Source organism: Notolepis coatsorum (genome assembly GCF_963971535.1).
Source record: "Notolepis coatsorum genome assembly, chromosome: 5".
In the NCBI taxonomy this organism is placed as follows: domain Eukaryota; kingdom Metazoa; phylum Chordata; class Actinopteri; order Aulopiformes; family Paralepididae; genus Notolepis; species Notolepis coatsorum.
In genome coordinates, this window is record NC_140169.1 from 109,223,529 (window position 1) to 109,249,798 (window position 26,270).

General features: G+C 43.7%; 1 protein-coding gene across 1 annotated transcript in view; it reads left to right on the top strand.

Moving 5' to 3' along the window:
* Positions 1 to 26,270, top strand: part of syndig1l (synapse differentiation inducing 1-like) — a gene marked incomplete at both ends in the record, with an annotated part of 127,660 nt that overhangs the window by 93,109 nt on the left and 8,281 nt on the right. Inside the window, one exon of the mRNA XM_084314730.1 lies at positions 22,238 to 22,375. Coding sequence (XP_084170856.1) covers positions 22,238 to 22,375 — 138 coding nt within the window. The remainder of the gene's footprint in view (positions 1 to 22,237; positions 22,376 to 26,270) is intronic.

The following is a 26,270-nucleotide window of genomic DNA, read 5'->3' on the forward strand; positions in this document are numbered from 1 at the left end:
CAGAGACACCTACCAGAGGCAGAAAGATCGGAGGGTGGTGGTGGCTGGCTTCAGGAGGTGTGGCCTCTACCCTCTGGACCCTGCAGCTATTGATTGGTCGCGGGTCATGCCGTCTGCCCCTGCCCCTCCCCCTGCATCTCCTGGTGCCAACCCTGCTGTTACCCCCCAGCCCAGCCCCCCACCCAGCCCCCATGCTCCTAGCCCCCCACCCAGCCCCCGTGCTCCTAGCCCCCCACCCAGCCCCTGTGCTCCCAGCCCCCCACCCAGCCCCCGTGCTCCCAGCCCCCCACCCAGCCAGGGCAAACCGACAGCGGCAGCGGGCTGAAACATCAAGGACTCCCACAACCTCCTCCTGTACCCCGCGTGGCGGCTCTCTCCCCAGCCACAGAAGAGGAGTGTCCCCCCGGGCCGCTCCCACCACCAGCTCCGGTCTTGCCATCGCCGGTCCCTCAGCCTCAGCCTCCATGCCCCCCTCTTCTGCCTCCCACAGTCTGCTGCCCGCCTCTAGCCTCCACACCAGCACTCGCCTGCCTGCTTTGAGAGGGGAAGATCACCACCCCTCCACCTCTTCCTCCCCAACAGCCATAATGGATGGTATTTATTTATTTGTTTTCTTTTAACAGTTATTTGGGAGACAACATTCTCAGTTAGCAAAAAAGTATACATTTTCATATGAATAAATAATCATGTTTTATTGTTTCTTAACCATTTTCTCAGAGCCGGCAGTCCCACCGCAGTCCCACCGGGTGTCCCAGCCAACTTCCTCTCCCTCCCACCGTAAGCTTTTTCAAACAACTGTGAAAAAAAACATGATCTACAAATGTCCATGGCCAAAAGGAACAGGAAGAAAAACTCTTATTGTACCTGCCCCTACGGCCTACACACACACAGTACACTGATAGACTGTTCATAGCGCAATATTTACCAAACCAAACAAAATTTATTTTTTGAGTGGTGCTCCCTTTATTGTGTCTGCAGCCTCCTGTATTCCTGGACCAACAGGAGCATCGACGTCCTCCTCCTCCCACGCCAGACCCACGACACCCATCGGCATGTTACTTATGTTTTTTGAGTTTGTCAGGGCAAACTTATGAATTGTTATTTATTTTGTCAAAAATGTGCTGATTTTATACAAATTGCTGTGGGGCACTTTGAACTGTGGTCCCTGTGTGAAAAGTACTATATAGATAGTTATTCATATTTATTATTGGTATATTGTAATCAAGCAGCATCATAATAATACATTTCTTTTTAACTGCAGGTCACACCACCAAGAGGCAGAAGCTGGGGATCTGGCGGTGTGGCCGGTGTAAAAAGGCGAACCCCCCTGTGGACTCTGAGGGTTTGGTGTCGTGGGTCCAGTGTGACAACTGTCACAAATGGTTCCACACCATCTGTGTTCAGTGGGAGGAGGAGGAGGACGAAGATGCTAGTTTCTGGTGTTACTGGTGTTTGGATGAATGAGTGTATGAATGAGTGAGTGTATGAATGAAAAAAATGTATAAATATGTATGGTGTGCTGTAAATAGTTGATATTGTTCTAAGTTATGTTTATTATATTTTTTATATATTGTTTATAAAATGTTATGAATTGCTGGCTGTTGTGTTAAATTTGTCATATTTTTGTTGAAAACACATGTACTCACAAATGTTAATGTGACAAGTGATTGTGATTAATATTTTGTTTGTTAGACAAATAAAATGGGGATGTTGTTTGCTCCTGAGATGAGACAAAGCAACGCTTTATACACTACCTTCCAGTTGACAGTAGATGGCAGCATTGATTTAAAAGGGAAACAGGTTCAGACAAAAGAACTACAGATTCCAAGATCTTTTTTCACAGTTCACAGGTCAGCAGATCAGTAAAAGGTGATGAAAATGCGATCTGAACATGGGAGCGTTAAACTATGAATGCGCCCTCACGTCACCTCAATACAGTGACCGTAAATGGCCACCTAATTATCATAATTAAAGTGCATCATTAGCATTATGTTTGTTGTCTAAAGGGAACCAAAATGGTACAATTTAAGTTTTTAAATGGTATCCGCATATATAGGACAAATAAAACAGCGTTAATTTGTAAAAAACTCCAATGAAAACGGTGCAAGGTATGTAATATTCGCTATTGTTATGCAAATGTGATAGAATCCTATAAAAAGGTGGACGCATTTGGGCACCATGACGTTAATAATAATAATAATAATAATAAATTGGATTTGAAGAGAGAAGCGCCCTTCTCAGACTCAAGGACACTGTACAAGGAGAGAGAAGCTATATAATAAAATATATAGTAACAACAGGAATAAAACAAATAAGGAAAAAAGGAAGCAAGTTGCTGTCCAATTGGACAAAACAGTAACAAGAAAATTAACAAAAACAAACAACAGGATCTGTGGCTTCAAAGAAAAGAGTCAGGGGGTGGGCTACTTGGGAGCAGGGCCGTGTTGCGTGAAGGTAAGTGTGAACAGGTGTGTTTTTAGGTGGGTTTTGAAGAGGTTGATGGTGTCAGAGCCTCGGATTGAGGGGGAGAGGGAGTTCCACAGCCTGGGGGCAGCTACAGTGAAAGCTCGGTCTCCCAGTGTGGAACGCGTAGTGCGGGGGTGATGAAGGCATGAATGAGTGTTTCCGCTGAGGTGTCGGAGAGTGAGGGGCGGAGGCGGGAAATGGTTCTGAGGTGGAAAAAGGCGGACCTGGTGACAGACTTGACGTGAGGGTGAAATGAGAGGGTTGAGTCCAGTATTACGCCCAGGTTCCTTACCTCCTAGGAGGGGCAGATGGAGTAGACATCCACAGAGAGAACAAGGCGGTCGATCTTTTGGAGGAGGGCTGGGGAAGCTACAACTATTAATTCTGTCTTCTTGCTGTTGAGTTGAAGGAAGTTGGTGGTCATCCATGTTTTTATGTCCTGGAGGCAGGCAGTGAGGGAGGGGGGAGGGAGGGGAGCAGAGGGTTTGGTGTGGAGGTAAAGCTGTGTGTCATCTGCGTAGGAGTGGAAGTGGAGGCCATGTTTCCTTATATCACCGAATGGCTGCTTTTTTTTTATATAGTGGGAGGAGGTAGATCATAAAAAGGAGCGGACCTAGTACCGAACCCAGGGGAACACCCTGTTCAACAGGTGCTGGAGCTGACCTGGACCCCCCGAGGGTGCCACCTGTTGGTTAGGTAGGATGTGAACCAGGACAGGGGGGTACCAGTGATGCCAAGGACACTTTCCAGGCGGTCTAGTGTTGTAATGTTGTCAGCATCAGCAGCCATGAGGACGTCATTTGTTACCTTGATCAGGGCGGTCTCTGCTGGTGCTGTGTTTAGCCCTGAACCCAGACTGGAGTGGTTCGAACAGGTCATGGTGTGCCATGTAACTCTGTAGCTGGGCGGCTACTGCACGCTCGACCTTGCTGAGGAAGGAGAGGTTGAAAATGGGGCGGAAGTTGTTGAGGTTATCGGGGTCCAGACCGGGTTTTTTGAGAATTGGGGTTACTGCTGCCACCTTCAAGTCAGCAGGGACGGAGCCAGTGGACAGGGAGGAGTTAATGATGTCTACCATGAGAGGACAAGGGGGGGCAGGCCAGCATTCACCAGGGTGGTGGGCATGGGGTCCAGAGAGCAGGTGGAGGACTTAGAGCCTGACACCAGCTTCATAATGGAGTCAGTGTCCACCAGGGAGAAGGATGAAAAGGAGTAGGTGGGATGGGGCAGAGGGTCATGTTTAACAACCGGAGGTGTGGGGGACACAGGAATAGACTGGAGCTGCTGGTAGATGGCATCGATCTTGGTTTGGAAGAATTCCGTGAATCTGTTGCAGAGATCGGAGGAGGTGATCTGGAGGGGGTTGTCAGGGGGCAGTAGGAGTTTGGTGATGGTGGAGAAGAGGCCTTTGGAATTCCCTTGGCCTTTGGAGATGACATTAGAGTAGAAGAAGGATTTGGTTTGGGTGAGGGTGAGTCTGTAGGAGATGATGTGTTAAGAGTAGGCCTGGGTATGAACAGTGAGGCCTGTTTTCCTGCAGCACCTCTCCAACTGGCAGGCTTTCATGGAGCGGATCTCAGGGGTGTACCAGGGGGTTTTAAGCGGTGTGAGGGAGTCCAGGGTGGCAGCTAGGGCTGTGTTGTAGGTGTTCACCAACTCAGTGGCTGAGAGCAGCTGGGAATCATGAGCGAGGTGGGAGTTCAGGGCGTTGGTGAGGTTGGTGGTGGTGATATTTTTGTGTTCCTGTACGTCATGGAGCGCTGTGGGCGGCCATAGGTGGAGGGGACAGGAACTAAGAATTTTATTGTAAGATGATCAGCAACGTTGAGGTCCACACCACTGAGATTGGAAGGGGTGATGGTCTCGGTGGAACACACCAGGTCCAGTATGTGGCCTCTGGTGTGGGTGGGGAAATCCACATGCTGGGTGAGATTGTGGCAGTCAAGGAGGGACAGGAGGTCGTCGGAGGCGGTGATGTTGTCAACATGAATGTTGAAGTCGCCAATGAGGAGAATTGAGGAGGTGGATGAGCTGACGGAGGTGAGTAGATCAGATCATTCTGAAATAAACACGGGTAAACAGGGAGTAAAAAGATTAAATTAAGAAGCATTGTAGTTGTTGATTTAAACATTATTCTAAGGATCACTGCGATTGCTTTGTGCAGTATTCATGATGTATACTGTGGCCCCTTCACATGACGTGGACTGTGTTGGCTATCCTCTGTTATCCAGTGAGGCACGTAATTGAATTCTGTTGGGTTATAAAGTGCCATTTTTTCACTCTACAGAGAGCTTCCGCTGTACAGTAGCACTTTGTCTTTGGTTATGTGGTCCCCTGGGTTTGATCCATGCTCTAACACATCAGCGAAACACAATATAAACACACTGTTTACTCAGACAGCCAGATCATACAGAAAGACCTTCGGGACCTAATTTCAGAGGTCAGAGAATGTAATGTGCATTTGTATGCAGTAAGGGATGCATGCGAATTAAGGGGGACATGTAAGAGCAAGTAAGCGATACATATAAAGCAAGAATCTCAATGTAATTTCCATATGGACAGTGGCCTTGTGGTAGTGGTCGGGGTGATTAATGTCAGGACAAAACATTGGAGCAGTATTTCCCCCAGTACTAAATTCTGATAACAAAAGCCATGTGTAGAATGTGAAAAATATAAGCAAAGTGACTTGATTTATATGAGATCTCTCTAATGTAGAAAAATGTATTATGTCTCAATATTCTTTTGTCCAATGTCAAATGGTCTAAGATAATACAATAGATTGGTAAAGTGCTATTGGTGCATTCCTAATGATGTGTACAGAGCTGTTTTTAATTGTAATGCACACAAAAAAACATTTAAAAATAGAAAGGTGCGCGCAGAAGAGGGTGCAAGTCCTCGCCAGGCAGCACAATCATGGCCGTAGCCAGCTATGAAGTCACCGAGGTCCGGACCTCGGTAACTATCTGTAACAAAAAAAATATATATATATTATAAAAAAAATATATATTTACATTTTTTATAGAAATATCACAATATAAATGTACACTCGGGAGTTGAAAATGTCCGGTAATGTCTGATGTTTGGCAAAGGTACTCCCCCCTGCATTGCTACAGCACTATTTGGTCGCTTCTGCCCAGGCAGGGGACATGCAGGTGGCTTTGTTTTCAAAGCATGCGCGAGCAGAACAGCAGTGACTGACAAGCCTGCGCGTGGGCTGTTTGGTCAACGACCGGCCCACTAGCCTGTCCCAGCGGCCCATTTGTACTGACTGACACTCGGCCGGCCCAATAATCACATCTCTGTTGTCAACGACCGGCCCACTAGCCTGTCCCAGCGGCCCATTATGCTGGCCCGCCTCCCAAGCGGCCCAATCACATCTCTTAATAAGCCCCCCCCCCCCTCTCACCTGTTTCTTGTGAACAGATGCGGAAAAGAGAGAAATATGGAGAAACAGAAGAAGCGCAAAGGGGGTGCAGAGAAATTGCGGGGGCGAAAAAATTCAGAAATCTAGAGGTGGATGCTGAAAAATGTAATAAAATTACAGACATGTTTGCTGCTTCAACATCATCATCCACAATAATAGTGCAACAAGTTCAACAGCCTCAGAGAGCCACCACCAGCCAGGCAGAGGCAGCAGGGCCGAGGAGGGACAGTGAGTTGGAAGAGGAACCTGAGGTAGTTTGTGTGTGCCATCTCTGCCATGGTGATGTCGATAATAATATGAATGATAACCAGGGGTGCAGTGCTGGGCATACGCGGTCAAACGACGTTTGGGCTTCGTCACTGAGGCCGAAGTGTGCGCATCCTATTATTATGCAAAGTCTAGGTGATAAGTGCCGGCACGACGACACAAAAATGACTCGTCTCGCCGTATACCCCGGCCGCCGGCACTTATCACCTAGACTTTGCATAATAATAGGATACCGACAACCAAATACAAGCCCTGTAGGTGTGGTGGGGGGTTGCTTGATCTCCCGACTGGAAGGATATCATCTGTTCTGTGCGCAACCGAGGGAACATGTATGCGCGGGCGTTTGGCCTTCGCCCATATTACGACTGCACCCCTGATGATAACGTTATTTGGTCAGCATCACAAGTGACCGTCACCTAAGCTGATCAGCACTACTAATGAGACGCTGCCCCCTAGTGGCCGGCGGGTCAAACTACCCAAACAAACAAGCATACCATTGATTTTAGATTGAGTTGTGTTTTGCTTTTGTTATTGTTTGGTTGTATTCATTGTATGTTCGAAATAAAGATTTCAAATCAAATCAAATCAAGTGGAGAAATATGTTAATACTTCAGTAAAATAATTTTTTACCAACAACAGGTGACTTTTTATTATAGATAATGCATTTTGAATGAATAGGTTGGGTTGTATAACTAATTTTGGTATGCATTTTGCCCATTCACCAAATTATAAATGCATAAGAGACCACAGGGCTTTGGTGCACTCTTTAGGCCACTCACCAGTAAGTGCCCCCACGTCCTGTAAATGACTTTGTGAGTGACTGACCATAAGTTGATCTCTAGATAATAAAGTTTGTATACAAAAAAATGGACCTCCCTAATTTCTAAACCCTGGCTGGGTGGTGTCCGACCGATTATAGTGGGCCGGTCTGGGCCAAAAAAAATAAATGGACCTCCCTAATTTCTAAACCCTGGCTACGGCCCTGAGCACAATATATCTTTGTAATTTCTATGAATCTGTTGGATTTTGACTGTATTATCAAGGTGTTTCACTGGTTCCACATAGGTTATGGTATTGGCCTGCTTTGGTTTGCATTGTAAATTCATTGCCAAATGCCTGCCTTTACAAATGCCATTCTGATATCAGAAATGCAAGCTGAGGCCACAATGAGCCATAGAAAGGTCAATCAGGCCTTAACTACAGTATACTAGTAGATGAAGGACAACTTGCTGTGATCATGGTTAAATGAACAAATCAGTGTTCCCTGCATACTCCTTTGCCATATGCTGGTCCTTGCAAAGAACAGGAACGTGCAACAAACCGCACAATGCAATGGCAACTCACACAAGTCCAGATGACTGGTGCAGAGAATAACAATGTGAATATACTCTGAAATGCGTTGTGGAGCATTAACAGGAGACATGACAATGGACCACATCGGGAGAAAGGAGTAAAAGAGAGAAATGGGAGAAATTGTGTTGCCCATCTACATTTGAAAGCCATCACAGCAGTGGAAATTGTGTTCTCTGTTTGAATTGACAACCTGTTGAGTTCAACAGAGTTTATTCGTCTCCTAACATTGTCAGTTGTACTGTGGAGCCCTGAGGGTGATGCTTTCTGGACAGAGCAGCTGTCTGATTTTGCCAAATAGTGAACATTGGAATTACTTGACCTGTAATCACAACCCTGCTTAGTTTACACACAGTGAGATTCACTGAATAAATAATAGATTTTGTGAATAGATATATATTTTGTTCACTTTTATATGAGGTGCAATCGTATGCACATCATTGCCCTCACACCATCTCCTTACCATCTCTTGCAATCCATCAACCAGAGAGCAAGAAGTGGAACACAGAGGAACACTCTGAGAGCCGGATAGAATGAGAGAGAGAGACAGACGAACAAAGAGAAAGAGAGAGAAAGACAGATAGACAGAGAGGGGGAGAGAGAGCCGAATGTGAGATGCCGTATGCAAGGGGTGAGAAGGGAGGAGGAGAGGGTTAGGACAGGGGCATGACGAGGGAGGGAAGGTACACGTACTCATTTCCCACATGCCGCCGAGACAATTTGGCAACATATAAATTGCATGGGCCCCCCCCCTGTTCCTGCTGTCATAGTGGAGCACTGAAACCATCCATTAGTTACCTGCCTTCCATTAGTTACCTGCCAGCCCGCTGCCCCGTGACGACAGGATGCATAGTCCCACAGGGCTGATATCAGAACAGCTCCAGCAGGCAGCAGCAGCGTGGATACCGATAGTCGTCATCGGGACTTGGCACGCGGATGGGGGAGAAAACTGTGAATGACTGACTAACAAGTCACATGAATTAATGACTTGTTGTTGAGTAAACAAAATCAATGTGACTGCATACGGAATTGTCCGAGAGCCTTTCTCTCCACGGTCCAGTGGGGATTTGTGACCTGTAACTTATAGCTTGGCGTGGTTTTGTGTTGGATTGGACTTTGTAGGATGACATGGGAGTAATAAAATATAATAGTGTAATTATACTATGGTAATTGCTGTGTGAAACCAATGCACAGGGTGGATTTTTCTCTTATCAACGTCGTTTGGACTTCCTGACTATAATCCTTCGGATGGTTTATGATTAATGACCTTGTTGTTGTTGCTCGAGTCAACCTCACAACCCCGTCCTTTCTGTCCTGTCTGTCTGTTTATCACTCTCGTTCATTGTGGACTCTCATGCGAGCCGCTGGGCCTGCTTCCCTGGCATGTTAGGTTGGGCCAGTCAAAATAGCTGGAATCCATGGAGCGATGCCTTTCAGTTTTCCAAATAGCCGCAAATGCGGCACAGATAGGGTCTGTGTACTCAATCACAGGCAAGGGCCCAGCGGCGCAGAGCTGGCTGGGTAGAGATTACAGTAAAGAAGCCTGGAGCCTCGCTTAAGGCCACAGAAGGCAGAATGACATTATGCAGAGTGTAGGAAGCCGTATGATTATATGATATGACCTTTACGCTTCAGTGCAGCAATAGGAAGAATATGAAAAATATAGATCATGTGGGATGGCGATGGGGGTTAAGGAATTCAAAAGTGCAAATCAAGAAGTAAATTGGGGGGGGGGGGGTCTTGACCACTTAGTGGAGCGTGAGATACTTGCTGATTTTATACTCATGTTGTGTAATGCACTAAAAGATTAAAAGAGGTGTATTGAGACGGTCAGATTGCGTTCGTCACCAACCCCGGAGACACTGGATTCGCCTGTTGGAATCCAGCTCACAGCTCCGGGGTTGTCACCAGCTTGGCTGGCCGTTCACACTAATACAATTGGCAGTATTAGAGGGTGGGAGAAGCTGGCGGGGTGGGTCCGGGTCGTTGTAAACAGCGACTCCTACAGTTCGGTCGGGGCGCCTGCTAAGCGCAGATAGGATCTAAGGGCGGTAGTGTGATCCTTCCACACGTTACACGCTATCAGTGAGAGTCCGCGCTGCCAGGTGAAAAGAAGCGGTTGATTGGCTAGACGTGTGTCGGAGGAAGCACGTGATAGCCTCCACTCTCCCAGACCGACTGTGGGGGGTAAGTGCACAGCGACCAGGAAGGGGATTGGGAATTGGCATAATGACTAACATTGGGATGGGAGAAAATCGGAGGAAAAAGGAGGGGGAAAAAGAAAAAAAAAAAAAAAAAAAAAGAGGTGTATTGAAATTCAAGAACGGAGGAAATATGTTGAGAAGACTTTTTGGAGTGTGGGTTACGCCACCAGCCTATTAGAACTGCAGCACCTATACACACCTATCACAAGGACAAACTAACAAAAAGGGCGCAGTGAGACACTCTTCAACACAAGATCACTGTTCAGTGTTCAGTGTCCTCATGGCAGAAATTAGGAAAATAATTATCTAGGTACTAGGGGTGTAACGGTACACAAAAACGGTTCGGTACATACCTCGGTTTTGAAGTCACTGTTCGGTACAGGTTTTTGGTACAGTGGGGGAAAGTTTGGCTTTCCATGTTCCACTCAGGGGTGATGTAGTGTGCAGTAACTACTTGTAGGGCTTTTCGCCACACACAGGTAATCTCTCAGTGTTGTGTGTGTTGAACGTGTTTTGGAAACCCATTGAATTTTTTTTTTTAAATACCTTGCCACAGCAAATGTATTACAGAAGGGAACAGACTTTGTTTAGTACAGATTATCACTTGAAATGTGGTACATTATCAACCTTTACAACTTAAGTACTCACTGTACCGTCCTCTCTCGCTCGCTCTCTCTCTCTATCTCTCTCTCTCTCGCTCTCTCTCTCTCTCTCTCTCTCTCTCTCTCTCTCTCTCTCTCTCCCACTCTTGTGTTTTCCCCCCATTCATTTACTGTATTATCTCTGTTCCACCTGGCACTGCCACAGTGTTGTTCTCTGAGCCTTATCCTTCACACAAGATGATTGGCCCTCCTCTCAATCTATCATGTGTTTTCATTACTGGCTCATCTCACCACTGAACACAACTGCTATTCTTAGTCTCTCCTTTGTTATTGGGATGATGTGTCTGTGTGTGTGTGCGTGCGTGCCTGCCTGCCTGCCTGCGTGCCTGCCTGCCTGCCTGCCTGCCTGCCTGCCTGCCTGCCTGCCTGCCTGCCTGCCTGCCTGCCTGCCTGCCTGCCTGCCTGCCTGCCTGCCTGCCTGCTTGCCTGCCTGCCTGCGTGCGTGGGTGGCTGGCTGGCTGGCTGGATCATCAAAACATGATCATAAAATCTCTGTGTATAGCCTGCTCTAAAAATGTACTTCACGGATGCTTGTGGTAATGGTTTAGGATTTGTGAATCTGTGCCAAGGCACACAACACAATATATACACTGCCGCCATCACAATACCAGAGACATGCTGCTACAGATGCTTACACTTTAAAGCTTCAACACTGGCGTTTGCTGAATGGAGGTACAGTATGTCCTGTTCACCTGACATCAGTATGTATAGTATGTATGCTGTACAGACAGTACAGTATATGTATGCTGCTCCCTGTGCTACAGTGATCACTCTACATACTATATCCTGCTATTATATACTTTATACCAACCTCATGTGAATACATGCCTGGCAATTCCCTATTCTACATCAGTGGCAACTTACATGTCTGTACACTTTAATACTTTAACATGAGCGGGCACACACTCATGCCGCACTCACCCACACTTATTGCCAAAAGGAAAGGCCACTTTAAATTAGTATAGCAACAGTAACAGTGTATTGCACTACCAAAGCTACCTAGCATGTCCTATATGCTCTGTAAATAACTATGTACAGATACCGAGATGTCACACCATGTTACCTGTTACCTGTTATTGCACAATGTTGTTTTTATTGGATTCTATTATATGTTGTACCACTGTATTGCACATCGTTGCGGGCAAGACCACCCGCATTTCATTGTATACTTGTATGCCGTGACAAATAAAACTCTTGACTTGACTTGATGTGTGCTGTTGTCTGTGTACCTCTTCCACCACAGCCTCAGACAGTGACACACACACAAACACTCTCACACACACACACACACACACACGCGCGCGCGCGCACGCACGCACACACACACACGCTGCTGCCCCCCAACAGCCCCGCCTCCTCTCATCACAGTGCTGTGCTGCTACTCAGCCCTGCCTCCTCTCATCACAGTGCTGACTGCTAATCAGCTTTCCTCTCCTCTTTCATCTTGAAAAGTGTTTGCAGGTCTTCTCACTGTTACAGTAGCTTGTTAAATATGGCAAGAGCAGAGCCTCTGTGACTGCTTTTGATGAAACCGTGTTATCCTTCTGCACACACACAGTGCTGATTCAAGTTTGAGGCGACAAACACAGCCCCGCCTCCTGATAGCATTCTCTCTAAAAACAGCTGTGTTTTGCTGCTAGATCAGACGCCTAGGGCAACACCAAATTCACAGGGCCTGTAGTCCTCTAACGTTTGGCCACAGTTAGAGGACTATGATGCGCAAAATCTAAAAGTGCATATGTATGAAAAGTGTATAAGATGATTGGTCACTAGATGCCACACATTATTGAGAATAACATGAACGGCCAAGGAGGAGTAGGAGACAAAAGCCGTTTTTGAGAAATGTAAATGGTGGTCATATATTGTTATGTCTCAAAACACTAACAACACACACATCATGATCCAAGTCGTTGAGGAGTTTTTAATGTTTTTAGTTTTCAGTAATGAGAATTGTGCCACCATTTTATGTTTAGTTTAGTTTATTTGACAATTATTAAAATACAGTCAATTTTACAACAAGTCATGCATCCTAAAATGATCAAGGATACCACAAAAAAGTCACAGACGTATTTCCATTGTGGTCCTTGCAGCACATAGTATTTACATAAACATTTATTACATATTATCATCAGCCTACAGTATATTGCTAAAAATGTAATGTTAAAGTAAAATACAACATTATTAATAAAATATACCTGCAAGCAGGGATGTGGGTTACAAGTTACATGCAGATTGGTGAAAATCTGTAGGAGGAGTAGCATGTTAAGTGTTTTTCACAGGGAAATTCAATGGGACCTTGTTTTTCAAAAGCGGATGAAGTTGTGCACAGGGCGTAATAGTAATGAATCACTACATGGACGGGGCAAGATTCAAACTATTGACCTAATGTTCTGGAGCGCAACACACTGCCAACTGAGCTAAACCTCATCTGCTGAATTGAGTCGACCCTGTGGCATCTCAGCCTTCACACAGTTGCGTCCTCTTGGTTGAGTGAGAGAGGGGGGGGTGTCGTCATTTAAATTGGAATAGGGCAAAAAGTATACATAGTATGGCTTAACTATTTGCAGCTTCAGAATCCAGACAATCACACGGACATTTTGAAGTGTAATATACCTTCCTCTCTTCAAAAGTGTAGGAGAGGTGACGAATTAGAAACACAACATTGATTCTCAATGGAGGTGGGGAGTCGTCGTTCAACCTGTCACAAGGTAAAAAATATACATCAGAGCTTTCATTTTCTTTTATTTATTTTTTATATCCCAAGAGTCATGTGAAAATCTTTATATATACTATGTATATGAGTTGTGAAAATTGGAAGAGGGATGGCAGTTTAGAAAATGTGTGAAATTTTTCCAAAATGCAGCTCTCCCCACTCTAAAATCTGTGAAATTGTGCAGAAGACCAAACGTAGTACCAAATCCATTGCTACAATAATTTAGAAAATCGGACATACAGTTCAAAAGTTACAGGCATTGACACGTTGGTGGCGCTAGAGTGCACGAGTTGTCAACATGCTACTTGGTGCGAGAAATCAGGTGAGCGTCCTTAAACAGTCTGCCAAATGTGGTTTTGATACATTAAAGCATTTCTGAGACATGACTCAACGTCCTGTTTGGCGGCTTTGTCAACAAATCCAATTGGCTGTCAAAAGCGAATGCATTGGAAAATCAAAAACAAAAGTCATACCTGTGTAGACATTGGTCTGCAGATTATGTGTACCACGTTTCGTGCAGATTGGGGAACATCTGTAGGAGGAGTAGCATTTTAAGTGCAAAATGTTTCAGGGTCTTTTCCGGATTTTGTTCTGATTGCTTTCACACCTCAAACAAACTGCTCCAGGGTTCACAGCTCTGTTTATGTTTATTTGGATCCCCATTAGCCACAGCAGTGCTGGGGCTATTTTTCCTGAAAAAAATTAAGAACGAACCAAAAACAGTGAACAGGAGGTCTATTTGTATTAAAAACAATAGATTGTTTTTCATTTAAATGTCTGGAAGAGCTCAAAAATAAAAATGTCAAATGATATTTCCATTGCCTTTTTTTTGTTGATTTAAATGTTACTGATTGTGTTAAATGGGCATATAATATCATCTCATATCGATCGCAGGCACCTGAATCTAATCAAATCGTATCGTATCGTGGCAGACTTTGTGATATCGGAAAATATCTTATCGTTGTCCAAAGAATCGATATTGTATCGTATCGTGATGAAACTGGTGATTCCCACCCCTAATGATCACTCAACTTTAAATGCTGCTCGACTAAGCATAACTGCAGCTTGAATGAGCTCACTTATTAGAAGCAGACCGAGACCACCTCAAACAGGTGGACCAGGGTGTGCTCGTTTGGTGTGGACCAGGGACGTGCACAGGACTTTAGAAAGGCAGGTGCCGAAAAAGTAGAAAAGGGCATCTTTTATAAAATGCAATGCGAGCGCGCACAGCGCGCGAGCCCGATTTTTTTGGTTAATACAAGTCTATGGTACATTCAGTTTCACCGATGTCACCAAAACTACATAGTGTCCCTTTAATAACACAATATGCGCTCCAGACCAACAGCTGCGGGCGCGCTGTGTTGAGAGAGCAAGAGAGAGAGAGAGAGAGCGAGAGAGAGAGAGAGAGCGAGAGAGAGAGAGAGAGAGAGAGAGAGAGCGAGAGCGAGAGAGACAGAGAGAGCGAGAGAGAGAGAGAGAGAGCGAGAGAGAGCGAGAGAGAGAGAGCGAGAGCGAGAGAGACAGAGAGAGAGAGAGAGAGAGCGAGAGAGAGAGAGAGAGAGAGAGCGAGAGAGAGAGAGAGAGAGCGAGAGAGACAGAGAGAGAGAGAGCGAGAGAGAGACCGCATTAACTTGTTAGTTGAAACGTGGTCCAGGTCAGCAGGGCTTGATGAAGTATTATGTCCACTGTCCCACAGGCCACAGTCACAGACTGTTGTCTTGATGTTTATCCACTGTCCAGACTGCATCCAGCCAAATCGCTTATTGTTAGCACTGTAGCTTTGTTGTTGTCAGCACACATTATCTCTTGAGATAAAGCTGGGAACGAGGTTACAGCACACGGGACATTCAGGAAGTCAAAAACGAATAGTGCTTGCCGATTGGTGCTAAGAACAGCAGGGCGGGTACAAGCGGTGTGACGTAATTGGCAGACTCGACTGTCAATCAAAATTATTCTGTTTTCCGTCAGAACGAATCCAGGCTGGAAGGACCTATTATTTACGAGAGGGGTGGCATTTCTCTCTCTTTCTTTACCTAATATTTAGATGCTATCGTGACATCTTTCATTTGGAAGGGCAGGGCAGTATATCTATATGTGCAACAGTAAAAAAAAAAAAAAAAAAAAAGAGGGTGGCATAAAAAGGGCACTTTCTAATGAAAAATGAAAAAGACAGGTGCCCGGGCACCCCTTCACCCCTATGTGTGCACGTGCCTGGTGTGGACCCATACGATGCCGTTGTTCACACCAACCCAAACAAACCACTCCAGCATTTGATTCAACTGGACTAAACAAGACAGTGCCCTTAGACTTTACAAATCGCGACAGTTGTGCTCTGCCCTACACCCCACGCTGGGCACAATCATGAGACAAAACAGCTAGCATGCTAGCTAGTTAGCAGTACGCTACTCATCTTCCTTGCTCTGGTTAGGGTCTCCTGCAGTTATCTTCAACTCTCTTCTACTCACTTCTCTTCCCCAGTAATCCTGACATCTAGCTAGTATCATTTTGAGAAAGCTGTATGATGTGTGAGCTGTGAATGGTAATTTACTCACAAGAATATGCCAATATGCTTGCAAGTGATAACCGATCACTATCCTTGCACAGTTTTTGAGGGAATATTAGATCGCTTTACAGTCACTTTCCAGAGTTGTCCCTCGTCGACATACTCAAGCAAGCCAGGGAAAATTAAAGTCATGATGATCACTAGGGGTGGGACGATTCCTCGATCCAGATCGATATATCGATCTATTATCAATAATCAAATAGGATCGATGCAACGTAAAAAGATCGATTCATATTGCGAACTCTTATTTTGAAAATCCCTCGTATCTGCTCGGCTCGGATCAACAGCACACAGCATTAGCTTCTAGACCAGGGGTGGGCAATTATTTTTCCCAGGGGGCCGAATGAGCAACTGAAAATATGTTGGGGGGCCAGGCCAAAATTCCAAACTCAATTATGCATAATATAGTTTCAAGTTTCAAGTTTCAAGTTTCTTTAATAGTTGTCATACTATTAAAAGTACAGAATACTTTTATACAAAATGCTTCTTACTGTTACGCTCCAGAGACTGTGCTAGACAAGATAAGTATCAATAACATAGTATAGCATGTAAATTAGAAGTAGAAAATGAGGTCACAGTGTTCAGTATAGACATCATGGGCGGAGTTTATGGGGGTGCAGGGGGTGCTGCACCCCCTGGTGGCCGGGGGTGAAATTGCTTTAAAAAAAAAAAAAAAAAATCAAGATTATTTTTATTTTAATAAAATTATAATAATTGTGAGAAACAAATCTGAATTCTATTATGTTTTACAATACATTCATTTTATAGTAGTAATCATGTCACATTATAAGGCGAACCTTCTGTAGTGTGGCAGTGAAAGGGTTAACGCGAGGCCAAGCACCAAGCAGCAGCAGCAGAATGCCCCGCGCGATAGATTGTAACACTTGTACAAAGCCACTTATTCTGAGATGATAATTAATGTATCTGGATAACCAATGCACGGATTTTGTCGAGGCAGGTAGCGTTATTTCGGGAAAATTGATATCTATAGTCTGGTATATTTTTCGTCCACGAAAAATGGAGGCTGTAATAATTATTATTGCTCGAGACCGAGAGTCTCTATGAATAATAATAATTAGAGCCTCCATTTTTCAAGTCAGTTAAAAATGATCCCCCGTAGTGCTGTGTGTGTGAGTCTGTGTGCTGCTGTACTACCTAAATAAAATAAAAAATTAGGGGTTAGGGCATTGTAAAAACGCTAAAATAATAAAATAAAGGTCAAAAAAACCACGCGCACCCGCTACGCGTGCGCGTGGGTATCATTCGCCACGCAGTCGCACCCCCTGGCGTGAAGTTCAAACTACGCCTATGATAGACATATGTACAATGTTCGATGCAGAATAGACGTAAGTGAGTTACCATATAATATACAATACTATGCAGTGTACTAATATACAATACTATATAGTGCAAAGCAGAAATGGGATGAGGTACAATTTAGGTACAATTTACAGTAAGGTGTACGAGTTGTAGTGCAATCCTTTATCAATAAATATAAAGTGTGGGGAGTGGGTGCTACAGTGTGTTTGTTTAAAGTGAGTGTGTGCTATAAAGTGTGGGGAGTGGGTGCTACAGTGTGTTTGTTTAAAGTGAGTGTGTGCGTGTGGATGTGTGTGCTATGTGCGTTTGATGGTTGTTGTGTAGTGTTCATTGTTCGTTGAGCAGCCTGATGGCCTGGGGATAGAAGCTTCTTCTGAGTCTTTCTGTGCTCGCCTTGAGACTCCGGTATCGCTTGCCTGACCGCAGCAGTTCAAAGAGGCAGTTGTTCGGGTGACTGGAGTCCTTAATGATTCTCTTGTTTACAACCGCTTGTTGTAAATGTTCTGGAGGGTGGGGAGCCCCCCTCCAATTATGCGTTCGGCTGAACGCGTCACTCTTTGTAGTCTGCTTCGGTCTTGTGCAGTGCTATTCCCAAACCAGGAGGTGATGTTGCCAGTCAGGATGCTCTCTATTGTACATGAGTAGAAGTTCTTAAGGATCTTCTGACTGACTTGGAACTTCCTTAGGCGCCTGAGGAAGTAGAGGCGTTGTCGTGTATACATTTTATTTCTATATAAAAAGCAGTAAATGGCATTGTTTTGACCCCTGGTAAGAGTGTATGTTATTATTTGGCAATTAAAAGGTGAGGTTAGCTTTCAAAAATATCATTTATTCAAATAGAATTTATTTCCAAAATGATAAACAAAATGTGAAACATTAATAACAAAGGGCATTTTGAGTTTCATATACTATTGAAACAAGGATTTTCTTAGCTTTCTAAAGACATCACATCATCTTATAGACATGTCACTGAACTGTGTAAAGAAAAGTGTCCCAGTTTTGTAGCCTTTTTTACTTTACATGCCTATACCTTAGGAGTCTAACCTAAAGAGCTCCTCCTCCTGAGAATTTCCCCCTTTTTTTGTTACATAATATAAAATTACAGATTCATACCTTCAAAATAAGCCATCAATTGTCAAATTTGAGACGATAGTTTTCAATCAATGTCCTATCAAACATTCTGGTAAAATCCTAACACCTTTTCAGTATAGGACTTGAAGTAGATCCAAGTTCATTCAGCTATCTGATGAGAGAACTACACTCCCAGAATTCAATGTGATCATTGTCACTAGAACCATTTCACACCTGGAGCAAAGGCCCAGTCATTCCTTTGTTATTCCAGTGAATGGACCCAGCAGGAGGCCTAGCCTGTGTGTGCGTGTGTGTTTCTGTGTGTGTGTGTCTGTGTCTGTATTTACAGTACTGTACCATATCAAAAAAAAATAAGCAAACTAGACTAGATGTAAATGTATGTGTAAATGTGTAAATGTAAATGTGTGTGTGTGTCTGTCTGTGTATGTGTGTGTGTGTGTGTATGTGTGTGTGTGTGTCTGTGAAACATGTCTTGTACTCATTTACCTCACTAAATACAGCAATGTGTAACTGTAGATTTCAAGAGAGAGAGAGAGAGAGAGAGCGACATTTATAATAATTATATTATTAATTAGTTTTTTTACACACACACACTAATAACATGATCATAACCAGAGAAAACAAGACCAAAGACAACTGGAATAGAATATCACACAATTTTATTAAAAACACATAGAGAATAATAATCAACAACAATGTACTGATTTCTTTTGATTTCTCTGTTTGAGAGAGAGAGAGTGTGTGTGTGTGTGTGTGTGCAGGGGAGTAGCTGGGGGGGGGGGGTTAGGATGATTCCAAGGGCCCAGCAAATGCCCCACATTTTTTTATAGATTGGGGGCCCCACATTTTTTAATAGATTGGGGGGCCTACAAATTGTTTCTTTCATGGGGCCCAGAATCTCCAGCTACGCCCCTGTGAGCGCACCGTTCTACTCTAGAGAGCTGTCATGACCGTGATGCGCGCTTGAATGAACTGCGAGATAACTCATAACTCGTACACACACGCACTCTGTCTGCCATACAGTAGTTTATGTTGTTTTAGCGCGACGTGGGTATATACACGGGCGAGGATGAAAAGCATAAGACTACTTTTAATACATAAATTAACGTTCTGTCGGGTCCCGTGTATTCTCGAGAGAGAATGATAATAATAATAATGCAGGACCAGATTATATTATCAACGACAGACAGTGAGAAACACAACCCCCCCCTCTCGCGCTGAAGAATATGCATATTAGATCACTCAGTGATTAACACCTATGCGCTGTTGGTGTGTGTGGTGTGTGCGCGCGTCCATGGATGTGACGCGCGATGTAGTTTTTATCGCAAATGGAGATTATTACAAGCATACCATCTAGCAAGAATTAAACGTATTTACAAGTCGTATTAGGTTTAGCAAGTTGGGGGACGTATACCTTACATGTCAAAGCACTAGAAATGGCAATTTTTCTATTTTTATCGATTTCTGAAAATATGTCCTTTTTGAGTATTTAAGAGGGATTCGAATTTCTTTTGTTGTCCGCCGACGGGTTCAAAGCTCCAGCGTGACTCCTAAGGGTTAAACATTTTATGTTTTCAGAACTGTGCAAAAAATAAATAAAAAATATCAAGTGTCCCATTTCACTTGTTATATTTCCACATTTTAGTGTTCTTCAGTTCTCTTTTCTTTCATTCAGTGTGAGAAATCCAGTCTCTGTTGAGCTTTAACAAGTCCATCAAAGTCAGGTTGCATGTCTGAGGTGGAGATGCGAAGCACAGCTGCCAGATGTTCATCAGTGAGAGAGGATCTGTACCTGGACTTGGTAAACGTCATGACTGAGAATGTCTGTTCACATATGTAGGTGGATCCAAAAAGAACCAACATCTTCTGAGCATGTCTCCTAAGCGTATATTGTGCGTGTGAACGTTGACATAAAAAAAATAAAAAATAAAAAAAAATTATTATCATGTAATCTTTCGCGGGCCGGTCAGAATCATCCCGCGGGCCGTATCCGGCCTGCGGGCCGTACAATGCCCAGGTCTGGTCTAGACTCTCTAGAGCATCACTAGAGCAAGGCTATTGTGCCTATTCTGCAACCCAAAACATGTCCCTGCTGTTTTATTCCGCCATCGGTCAAATGCATCTAACCTGCTTTGCAATCCTCGCCATTCCATTATGCCCACGTCGCGTTAAAGATAGAAAATAACGTTACGTTAGCTTACCCCAGAGCCATAGGCAGAGAGAAGTGGGGACTGGGAAGGAGGGTGCATTCTCGAAATAGCCCCACTAACAGGATATGGCCGGTACTGCACCTTCGGACTCCCAATATGCCTTTTCCAGCCAAAATACAGCTCTGTTTATGTTTATTTGGATCCTCATTAGCCACAGCAGTGCTGGGGCTATTCTTCCTGTCTTCTCTGTGACAGTGAATAGGATATTAATATCGGAAAAAAATTAAGAACAAACCAAAAACAGTGAACAGGAGGTCTATTTGTATTAAAAACAATAGATTGATTTTCATTTAAATGTCTGGAAGAGCTCAAAAATAAAAATGTCAAATGATATTTCCATTGCCTTTTTTTTGTTGATTTAAATGTTACTGATTGTGTTAAATGGGCATATAATATCATCTCATATCGATCGCAGGCACCTGAATCTAATCAAATCGTATCGTATCGTGGCAGACTTTGTGATATCGGAAAATATCGTATCGTTGTCCAAAGAATCGATATTGTATAGTATCGTGATGAAACTGGTGATTCCCACCCCTAATGATCACTCAACTTTAAATGCTGCTCGACTAAGCATAACTGCAGCTTGAATGAGCTAATGTGCCTGGGTTGCTCTTGAGGGCTCGGGTTTTATGAGGTGTTCTGAAGGTACTTTCTGCTTTCATAATGGCAAAATGCCTTGTCCTTTATGATGTCTTTTTTTTCTTTTCCCAATGGGCTCCATTTCTGTTAATGTTCTGTGTCCATTTATATGCTGCAGATGCAAGGAAAACTGCCACTGACTTGTGTGTGATAAAAATGCTAACGTGTATTCAAATGTTCTATTCAAACTTATCAAGCTTATAATAGGCTTTCTACCAGTACAGTCGGTTTTGATTGAAACTTCAAATTAGTCAATACAGCCCTGTTTAAAATAGAGAACCATATACGTCTGTTTCAAATATTTCTGTCAGGAATCACTCACAGTTGAACCATTTATTATAATTCAGAATAAATGGCAATGGCAATATCGTTAGTCTTGGCAATATGGTTCTACTCTACTCATGCTCCCTGCTGCAAGAGGTTAAAGCATAACAGCTTACACAGAAGATAAAACATAACGGCATACTGCAACTGAACAGCACGGAGCTCTGTGAGTGAACCCCCTGTAGAGAATGCACCTTACAAGTCAAGTGCAAAAAAAAAAAACTCAGAGCGTGTTTTTATAGTCACATATTTGTCATGTGTAGGTGGGTTTTCCAGCAAACTCACCACTCTCGCTGCCGTTGAATTCGTAAGGGCTGCTACCACATAGTAGTACTTGGTGGCATCCGCGGTAATATTCCTGAGAGCGAATTGGGCTTCGGCTTGCGCGAACCAAGCGTTGGCACTCTGCGCAGCTTGAGTGAAACTGCGTTCAAAGTTCTGCGATCTGCGTTCTGTTGTTCAGTTGACATGTTCGATATAATCTCCGAAATACGTCCAAGGGTCACAAATGTAGGAATGCAGTAATGATAGCGTAGACGGAGTCGTGTTCCGATGCAAAAACGCTAGTTTATTACGCACTCTACTATCGCACAAACAACAACTTTCACTGTCTCTCTTTAACTACGTCATCCCCCGCTAAGGGTCATGGGAGATGTAGTAAACACCACAAAAGGCTAGAATGCCGTGAATTATGTCCCAGTAAGTAGCCACTACACGCAAATCATTAATCATACATCCAAAATAGCATACGTTTATTATTATACACGATGATGATACAGCTCCCAGGGGAGCTTTAGAGACCCCCAGGGGAGCTGATGTCTGATCTAGGGGAGCTATAGCGGACCGGGCTCCCCTCCTGGATCGCACCCTGGCTACATATGAACAAGACTTGAAGTTGAAGGCTATGTGTGTGTGCGTGTGTAATAGAAAGAGAGAGAGAGAGATATTATATGATATGCGCTAACTGTGTTATTGTGATTTTGCTGCCCCCACCCCACAGACGGACTGCTCCAGCGACAGTGAGAGTGAGGATAACTTCATAGTGGTACCTCCACGTGACCACCTGGGCCTGGCTATCTTCTCCATGCTCTGCTGTTTCTGGCCCCTGGGCATTGCTGCCTTCTATTTCTCACAGGGGGTGAGGACACACACACATTTAGTCACCTGTATGCATGACAAACTACCACAACATCAGGCACTAACACACTATATAAAAGCTCTGTTTTCTCTCTGTACGCCACTCCGGGCCATTTGTTTACTATGCTACCCATCAATAACTCAAGACTATCCTCTAATGGCTGCTCGCTGCTCTGTGAACAGGTTGATAATCTCCTTTAAAGAAGTCACATAAATCACATTTGAGGCTTTGTCCGACGGAAGCAACAGTTGTGATTGGAGGATCAAGAAAAGAGGGCAGGGCTTGATATAGGTCAATTCTCTGGGAACAGTTTGGAAAATCTGTATAGAATTTTTTGTATACAGCAAAAATAAACATTGAAACATTAAACACATTTGTCTTCTGTAATATAAATTTGTCTCTATAAGACACTCTGTCGGTTGGTCCACAAAAATTTCCCCACCCTCTAGCGGCCACAGGTTTTGCCCTGGGAGGCTGAAATTGGGCATGGAGGTCAAGTGTGTGTGTGTGGGTGTTTGTGTGTCATTCCAATTGGCTAAAAGGGGGCGTGGCAATGGGTGTGACCTATTGCAAAGAGGTTGCAGCAATTGCAAATTTGCGCTTGTTTAACCAGGTAACCAATGATGGTTGTCGTCAACCACAACCAAAATCTGTGAAAATGTTTTTTCTTTAATTTAGGCTATATACAGTATGTCTAGCAAAAAGTCCCCCCCCCCCTTCTTCAAAACACTTTACTCACTTTGAAGTCTCCCATCCCTCACGCCCCCCTCAACCCCCCACCCCACCCACATCATGAAGCAGGACACAGCGGGGGATTCAAATCTATCTAATAAAGTCCCAAAGCAGTCCAGGAATTCCCCACAGAAGCAGACATGCCACTGCCTTGCAGACATGATTCATCAGTGAACTAGTAGTGTTCAGACAGCACAGCAGTGTTCTTGTGTTTACAGCAGTTGTATTTATAACGTTTTCAAAGCTATTCAATACATCGACAGGCAATTCATTATTCAAGAATAACCTACTCACCTCACAATAACTCAATGTCCCCAAGAGCTAAAGCATTGTTCGCTAATTGTTCTCTCTCAGCTTCCCTTCGATTATCGCTGAGCAGGTGGCCACGTTTGTTCATTTACATATAAATGCACCAGAGGGGGGGTTACATCTACTGTAATTGGAGACAGGGTTACAACTCAAGAGCTGACATTTTGATTAAAACGTAAAATATTATTTTCGCATTCAAGTCGCATTCAATTCATCGTGGCAGCACCCAGTAAACAGAGACTCTCCATATACATTTTGACAAATAAGTGGCCAGAATTGTATGTTTAGGTAATATAAAATGCTTCTGAGTGAGTAAAATAAAAGGTCATGACATACCATTGCCCGGGAGATCTGAAGTTCATTTCAGTCTATGTTAATTTGCCCGGCTGTGATGTGATGAAGCAAGCAAAGTGTAGCGTACATATCGTATACAGCCGGGAACCAGCAAGAGTACACAAAACTGATTTGTCTGTATGTGTGTCAATCAACGTTGTCGTCAAACTATTGGTTGTTTTAACCAATAGAAAAACATCAACAATGCACCACGCATCTGAATTCAACACTAATTTGTCTGTATGTGTGTCAATCAGTGTTGTTGTCACACAATGACCATATTCACATCTGCTTCTGGGCAAGGGAGTGATCGTCGTGAACAAATAATGTCAGCACCACACAACAGCCCACTAAAAGTGGACAGCTCCCCTACACACACACACACACACACACGCACGCACGCACGCACGCACACACACACACAAAGCACACACACACACACAAAGCAAAGCACACACACACACACACACACACACAAAGCAAAGCAAAGCACACTCAGGCAGCTGGAGACAGAGAGATAGAGTGCACACGTTAGGGTGTTTATGATGACAGATATAGCCTCAAGCTGTATGAATAGCGAACAAAAGAAGGTTGTTTCCCAGTATCTACAAACACATCAACCCCAGGTACTGTAGGCCTATGTACCTGTACGCATGAATGTGCGCTACACTTAAAAAAATATATATACTTTTTATTCACCGTAAGTTAGCACATTGCTAACAACGAAGCTAGCTGCGGAGGGGGTGTGCACTGAGAATGAGAGAGACAGATGCGTTTGAGAGCAAATCAATGGTAGGCAAGTAATGTAATGGGTGTATGCCTGTACACCTAGAAACACAGAGAAACACAGGTAACACTGTCCACCGTGGCGACCCTAACGTGCATTTTTCACATCGGTGTCATCTTTGAAACCACTACAATTCTACAGGCGATGTGTGTCCACAATGTGGTTTTTTTTTCCCACTCTGGAAAAGGATGACTGTGTGGTTTTTTTCTTCCTTTTTCTTTATGAAACTCTACAATTGATCGGTCTCTTAGGATGGATAAACTCACTGAGAAAAAAAATAAATGTCAACAAGCAATCAAAAACCCCAATGCTGAGACTGCCGGCAGTGTGTTTATTGGATTCCTTTAAATGTATTTAGCACAAACCCATAGAGCTATTATTCACCGCTTTCATTTGATAAGACCACCATGTTTTATTGTGATGCCTAGATCGATACGTGCTCAACTAGTCACTTAAGGCATACATTATGGATGTCTATTGGATTCTGACCTTCTAAGAACTCACACTTCTCCTCAACACTGTAGCTGCATCAGCATCTCTGTTGACACAGTGTTAGTGGAACAGAGAGTAGCTACACAGCAGGTGCGCTGTCTCACTCACTTCCAATCCATTTAATTTCCCTCTTCACCCACGATACACTCACTCACTCTCTTCCTCTTCATCTCTCACACACACATAACGTCTCGGTGACCAATTGCAGTCACTCTTATTGTCTGGGACCAAATACGCCCACGCCCCACTCCCAGTAAAAAGTGGGAATCTCTAGAATGGGTTAGGGGCGACGCTAGTATACGGAAGTGGCTCTCAAGGTGACGATTAGACAACACTTTATGTTGTCAGTAGATGGCAGCATTGGTTTAAAATTAAAAGGTGAAAATGTTGAAAACTACAACACTGCATTTCCCAAGAGCGTTAGCACAGGTCGCAGGTCACTGGGATGTGTCTATATTCTTCGACGTGATCTAAACAGCGGTAAACTAATACTGCGACCTCGGTATAGCGACCGCGAATGGTCAACTAATTATCTTACCAAAAGTGCGCTGGCAGCGTTACATATGTTGTCTAAAGGGGGACATATGGTACAATTTAAGATTCTAATGATAATCGGCATATAAAGGACAACATAGAGCATCGTTAATTTGTAAGAAACCTCAATGAAAACAGCGCAGGGTGCTATTGTTATGAAAATGTGATAGAATCCTATAAAAATGTGGACGCATTTGGTTTTTACGTTCCGTTACCGTTTAACTTACTTTGCTGAGCTATCTGCATCGCATGTGCTGTCAGAGGCTTTGTTAGATGATTTTGGATTGTGGTTGGAAGGAAGACATGTTATCACTGTACTCACTGTGCCTTGTATATATCTTATTTTCTTTTATAAAAAAATTCTATTTTTACCTTATTATTTTGCACTCACTTGTATGTTAAGTATTTAGTTAAGTATTGTGTGATTTTGTGTGAATGGCAGACTAGCAAAGTAAGATTTTCATTGTACGGCAAACTGTCTGTTTAACATGACGATAAACCATCTTGAATCTTATATCTTGAAACAAACATGCTTATTGGCTCACTGATACTGATGAGATTAACTACTTAGGTTTAATTTGTTATTGAGTGGCACAGTGTCATTCGATACCAAATTTCAAATACCACAGCGCTTTTCGACGCTTGATAGTATTGAAGCAATGGATGGCTCTTCTGACAATCTCAATTGAATAGTAGGAACCTGTCAGA